Genomic DNA, 7,026 nt, shown 5'->3' with positions numbered 1-7,026 from the left:
ATAAAGAATGTGCAATAAACTAAAGTACCCATCAATTGTAACATTAGCTTTCTCAAGACACATATTTAACAATAGAACATTTTCATTTTAGAATTTCGCTCATAATTTATAACTTGGGTAATGTTTTAACATTAAAAAACTTGCAAAGCTTCCATGCTTACTTTTACATCTTATGTTATGTTTTAACATTAGATCAATCACAACGATAAAGTAAATTTCATAGCTATAGTAATTCCGTTAATGGATCCGAATAACTAAAAATCGATTGAATAACCCAAACTAAATAACCAAATTCATTTGGGTTGAATGTGGGATTTAAAAAAAAAAAATTATAGCACTCCTAACTGACAGTATTTTCAATATATAACTCGTATGCAAAAGGCAAAAAAGAAGAAGCATAGAGGTGAAACTCGAGGTGTTGAAAATAAATATTTTATATTTTGGATATCTAACTCTTTCAAGGAATAGATTTTGAAATCCGAATTTATATCCCAAATTCAGAAATTGGAAATTCTAGATATATGGAATTCCAATATTAGATTTTCTGTTATGATTTTAAATATTAGTTGTCCGAAATCTTTTATTCAAAAACAAAATTCCAAAAATTCAACCAAAAATTTATAATACTTCAGCTTTTAACTTAGTCCTATGCAAAAACAAATCAAATTTGCATGGTGGGGTGCACCCTCTAATATTAATTTCATTTTGTGATTCCTGGAAGTCTTAATTATAAATGGCCCCGGTACCATATGTCCATAACTCGCTTTCGTCACATCAACCTTTTTAATTAAAAATATGACTTTTGGAGGACATTCATATTTCATAACACAAAGAAATAATTAAAACGTAAGTAAATATTCTAAAACAAGGGAGAGAAAAACAGAATTTATATGTCTTTTTTTTTTATTTAAAGATAAGTCCTTAGTTCCAAATTAAGAATTTGATTTGAAATGCATAAAAATATAAAACATAATGTTTGAAACCCACTTTTCAACCTAAATCCATATTTATAGTAGTTTTTCTTAAATGAATAACCAAAACGGCATACGGTATGCATCATTCTCAAATAAAGATTTTCAAACTTCACATGCATGTTAGTCATAAGGTATAATTTTTAAGCGAATATGAAGTTTGTCTTACTAATTTCTCAGTGGTTAAAATTAATATTCTATTTTCTTGAATAATTGTCCATATGAGTTCTATTCCATCCTTTTCTTTTCACGATTTCCAAGCATTCCCTCTATAGTGACACCACTATCTCTCCTTCTTAACTATCACCTTCATATATACTGATCTCTCTCTGGTTTCTCTGATTATATAATCAAACTTTTTTCGTTTCGATATCTACAATTTACATTTTACACCCCACTTCATAACTCCGAAGATAAAATAAATTAGTAGTAAAGCCTTTCTTTTCTGTCCACCTCTTACAAAAAGCCTTCCTTTCTCCCATTCTTCGTCAAACCTCAAACCTAACCTACCACTAGTCTACTACTGATAAAAGCCTACACACTCTTTACTACTGAAAAAGCCTAAACCCTTCTCTCTCTTTCTCTCTCTTTTTCACTCTCTCTCACTCTGTGATTTGGTAAAGACCATGCAAAGATTAATCATAAGGCACTCATGATATAATCACTATTCAAAAACTTTTTCTTCAACATCATCCAATCTGTCTTTTTTCGTAATATTTTGTTAGATATTGATCATTACCAGTTTTCCACTCCATGTTTCTCGCTTCAAGAACTACACCAATGACAAGTGGTATCACAGCTACATCTTTGCCTGATCTATCGCTACAGATCCGTCCTCCAGCTGCTGATTGTGTCAAGAAGACAACCTGTAGCTCCACCACCACAGATTCGAACAGCAGCGGCAGTGATTTAACTCATGACAACGGCTTAAATTTCATCAACCATCACTACCACCACCCACCGCCACCGGAGAGAGGAGGTTTTCTCACCCATGGACTCCAGCTTCATCACCCGCGGCTGAGCTTGGGTGTTGATCAGATGACGACGACTTTTGATCCTCACTTCCCACATCATCCCATGGTGCCTTTACATCTACAAAGAAATAATCTCCTTCTTCAACATCAGTATCGCAACAAACATTATGATCAACCACAATTCTATGGACATGAGTTTAAGAGGAGTTCGAGAATGGGAAACCGAGTTAGAAGGATCGTTAGGGCTCCTCGAATGAGATGGACTTCGACTCTACACGCTCATTTCGTTCACGCTGTTCAGCTTCTTGGTGGACATGAAAGTAAGTTTTTTGATCCATATATCTTCATATTCTCTTTGACCTTTTCGCCTTTTAGCTACTCTCAAACGATATTTTGTAAAGTATATATTTTCCGATTAACGAGATTAAAGGAATGGATCGATTTTAGATTCTTTTTTTTCTTAAACTAATGCGTTTGTGTTTAATTATTTCAAAATGTTTCAGGAGCAACCCCTAAATCGGTGCTAGAGTTGATGAATGTGAAGGATCTCACTCTCGCTCATGTCAAGAGTCATCTCCAGGTAACTAGCTATATTATCCTTCTTTTAATCTAAACTTCGCTACATAAAAGAGTCATTAGAGAACAAGTTTTTTAAAGATAATTAGAGAGAGTCCTTCTCCTACACTTTTATTTTCTTCATCTGATCACGAAAACGATATCCTTCTTCTTCTAGTCAGAAAGACACGATTTTAATAAAGAAAAAAATGTAAACATAACAAGAAAAGAAAAAGAACACAAAAAAGCTACCACACACACACACACATGCCTGGGTATTACTACATCTGAGCTTCAAATTTCACATTAAAAAGTAAAAGCGGGACCCTCAGGGGGAACATGGACAATATCGCATCTAAGAACGATGATATTTTTCTTTTAGATATAATTACTTATAACATATTTTGCGCGATATATTCATGCAGATGTATAGAACTGTGAAGAGCACTGACAAAGAAGCAGGTAGTAGATTTTATTATTTTCTTTTATATATATAAGGACCCCATGCATCATAGTTTTCTCTTTAATGTGTTGATATTTCAGATAGAAATAAGACCAATACATACACAGTCCTATTAGTATTATTACTGTGTTTGTCTGATAAGTCGCAGAAAATTGATGGGGGTTGTATGAATGTGTTTTTTGCAGCTTCACTTGCGGATATGGGTATGATAAATCCAAGGACCCCAGAGACATTACTACAAATGAAGGGGGGTATATCACAAACTGGTGATAAAATAATTGATACCAACAACTCCAACCTGCACCTTTCTAATCATTCTCATCACCCATCACGAGTAACTACACTACAAACAGCCCAGAGGTTAGTGTGTGAATGTGTGTGTGTGTGGTGAATTTCATTTAATAGTACGTATCTAGCAGTCTTCGATCTGTTTCTCTGCAAGTTTTGTGTTGTTTGTCTGTGTTCATCATCATTACCTTTTTGAAGTCATACCGGATATGATATATCAACTTGACTTACAAAAGGCATCTAATTAAGTGCACATCTGAAACACAGACATAAATGCGTAATGTTTGTTGGTGAATGAATATTGTGTTGATCTTGTTCTTCTCTTCGTTGACGTGAATATAAAAGGGAAATAAACTTGACGGAATTGATATTAGTTGAGATTTTGTATATATTAAATTTTTTTAAAATGTCTTCGTTATTGTAAAATATGATTCTTTTTTGCTATATAAATTAACGAGAAAGACATGTCCAATGGATGTTGAATGATAATGTTTAATCTCGAGGAAAAGTAATGTTAAGCCAAGGGAAATGGCACAAATTTCTGAGTTAATAGTATATAGGATGACATTTCGGGAACATTTCTCCATAATTATCGTACAAACATGTAAAACTAGAATTGGTATAGTGTATAGCTAGCTAATTAATTTATATAAGAGCATAAAAGACTAAAAGTTCAATTCCATTTAATTTTTATGCATGTTAAGAGTTGTTTAAAGTAAAGCTAGCTATATAAATATAGCTAGAAATATTTAATGTAAAATACATTGGCTTGCTTTTGTTGACCTAATTATTTCTGGATGGCAGTTGATTGCTATCAAGTATTTAAACGACGTACGACTGTGATTAAAGGAGTCATTAATTTTCAATAGTTTGATAGAAGTGCATCACCTGTATTCCACGAGATTTCTTGCGTCTTGGAAAATCAAAACCTTATATCCGAATTTTATCTTTTTAATCTTTTATTATAAATAGTCCACATTCAGTGTTTTACCACTTTTGGTGATTCTTGTCCGGCATATAAATACTTACCTTATTTAGTGATTAATGAAATAATTAACTGTATTGGTAAATACGACTAATTAAGCATATTCCCATGTGATATGTGAATAGTTTGTTTGGTAAAAGTGATGATATTTTGGTGGCTTTCTGTCGTATTATATACGGACATGCTCTCTTTAATTACTAAATGTAAAAATTTTAAGCAGAGGGTCATGGTCATCAACAATGGAGAAATACGATTCTTCAAGGTTCTTGAGCCAAGAATACATGCGAAATTGTTCAGAACATGGAGTGATTGATAATAAGGTTTGCATGCATACACCATATATATATTCAGCTTGTATATATAGATGTATATATGTATATCGTATGTGTAAAGATTATTAATTGTTTTTAATGAATCATTATTGTTTTTTTGTAGGTAGATGAACATGAGCCATCCTTACACTTGTCAGAAAATGACATGAAGTTGGAAAGTAGTAGTAGGACTAAGTCTTTAGATTCAAATAGGTTGCTGAATCTTGAGTTCACCCTTGGAAGGCCAAGCCGGCAAATGGAAGATTGTGTCCAAAATGAAAATTAATCAAAAAATACTCTTAATTTGACTAATAACATACGTATTGAATAGGTAGTAAAGCTATGTTTAATATTGCTTAATCTAGCCATGTGTTAACCTTTGACAAATTTTGTGCCATGTAGAATTGACAAATTTGTGCCATGTAGAATGTAGAGGTGAAAACTATAGGGATGAAAGTAGACAATTTTTAAAATTAATAATATTCTCATTTTCAACGTCGTACGTTGCCGTAGGTATAGTATGAGTATTTAACTTATTTTACGAAACGGTATTTTGTATTTTCTTTTAAGCACGAAACTATCATTTATGTAACTTTGTAAAGGGATATTGTCAAAAATAAGTACGTAATTTTTAGGGTTAATATCATAACCCGACAAGCAATATTATTAAGTTTTAACGAGTACTTGGATTTGCATAGTAACCTAATTAAGGCTGGAACGTCGCTAAGATCGCAACTTCGACATGAACATCACGAATTGGGAACAGAGTAAAATTTATGATAGTAAAAGTCAATATTTCGTTGGATAGATCAAGGAACTAGTGGGAATTTAAGAAACATAAATCAAGTTGCATCTAATATTTTTTTCCAAAATGTCCTTCTATCTATCTATTTTAAATGTTCATACGTGTCATACAAATATATTAAAATAGTATTATTTTTATTAATTATTAATGGTGACAGGTTATTTAAGATGCTTAGAAGCATTTCTAGTCAAAAAAATAAAAATGAATATTTAATTTTTTTAACAAAAACAGTTAGGGTTTTTGTCCACCTCTTTGCCTACCTTATATCCCGGGGCTCTTGAGAGCACTACCAGAAATGTGGGCATTAGCGGCGACGTCTTTGGCAGCGACTCCAGTCATTAGCGGCTACATGTAATTGATATGTTACATGTCGCCGCTAATGTCTAGTGTCACCGCTAAGGGTGTCATCGCTAATGCCCACCTTGTAGCGATCTGCATCAAATAAACTTTTTCCGTTCGATCTTATTCAATCCAAGTGTTGTAACGGCGTGAAAAAGGCACTGACTTTTTCCTCCAGGGGTGTCGCTACTAATACTTATGTGTCGCCACTAATACCTATTCGTCGTTGCTAATACCCATTGCTGCTAAAGTTTTGTGCAGATAACCCCCCATGTTTGCTATTTCATATGGCTATTCGCCTTTCTCTCCATCTATCGTTTCTCCGTCTATCGTCTACCCTATCTCTCCATCTACCACCAAAAGACACCGATTGCACACACAACTATAGTCGCTGCTGACCAAACCTCCATTGCACCCATTACTGGTGACCTAGACCTCCTTTATTGGCGACCAAGAGGTGACAAATACAATTAAATTTCGGAAAATTTGACGATTTAAGGTCGAAATCCTTCCCTATTTTGATTTCACTTCTGTTTTGATTTTTTTTAGTAATTTAAGCTTTTAATTGAAGGTTGTCGTCGGAATTGTTGGCGGAATTGTGGAATTCTTGTCATAAAATTTCGAAATTAAACTACCACAGGTTCTTTTTCATCATTTTATTTTAGGTATTGTAAGTAGAATGTATTTGTATGTGTATGGTGCATGTATGTGTTTTTCCATTAGTATTTTTTGTATGTTTGTGTTATTTGTATGTGTATTATTTATGAATGTGTATGTGTATGACTTTTGAAATTATATATGTAATTTGTATGTATGAGAAAAAAGAAAAAAAATTAGGTTACTATAATAGAAAAAAATGTATAATGCTATGTTGAATATGTATAGGAAACATGTTTATGCGTATTTGTATGTATACTATGTGTATTTATGTATGTAATGTGTGGAAAAAATGAAAAAAAAATGTTGTTATAATGAATATGTAATATGTCTGTAATGAAAAAAATATATATGGTTTATTTACATGTATGATTGTATTAGATGTTTATTATGTTTTTATTTTATTATTAATATGGTTTCAAAGTGCTTAATTTTGTTAGTGATTTAATATTGGTCATCACAACTTTAGGTTAATTAGGTTATTAACAGCAACATACTTTTAGTAATTTTAAATTAATTATAAAATAAAGTTAATTTAAAATAAATAAATAAAAAGACGATATTAAATTAATTGTAAAATCAAATTAAATTACTTTTAAAATCAAACTAATACTAATATTAAAATAAAATAAAATAAATTATAAATTCAAATTAAATTTATCTAAAAAACTAATAAAA

The 7,026-nt window shown here is 31.9% G+C and overlaps 1 protein-coding gene across 1 annotated transcript; it reads left to right on the top strand.

Annotated features, from left to right (window-relative positions):
• The first annotated feature begins 1,354 nt into the window (after positions 1–1,354).
• LOC145043284 (putative transcription factor KAN4) lies at positions 1,355–5,042 on the top strand. Its single transcript, XM_078991885.1, has 6 exons — positions 1,355–2,265; positions 2,449–2,525; positions 2,926–2,962; positions 3,149–3,323; positions 4,457–4,556; positions 4,672–5,042. Exons 1-6 carry the CDS (start codon positions 1,725–1,727, stop codon positions 4,831–4,833), a joined length of 1,092 nt encoding a protein of 363 aa, XP_078848011.1. The 5' UTR covers positions 1,355–1,724; the 3' UTR covers positions 4,834–5,042.
• The last annotated feature ends 1,984 nt before the right edge of the window (positions 5,043–7,026 follow it).

Source organism: Lactuca saligna, chromosome 4 (assembly GCF_052625555.1).
Source record: "Lactuca saligna cultivar CGN05327 chromosome 4, ASM5262555v1, whole genome shotgun sequence".
Classification (NCBI taxonomy): Eukaryota; Viridiplantae; Streptophyta; class Magnoliopsida; order Asterales; family Asteraceae; genus Lactuca; species Lactuca saligna.
The sequence above is the reverse complement of the archived record's forward strand: the minus strand, read 5'-3'. Positions and strand labels throughout refer to the sequence as shown.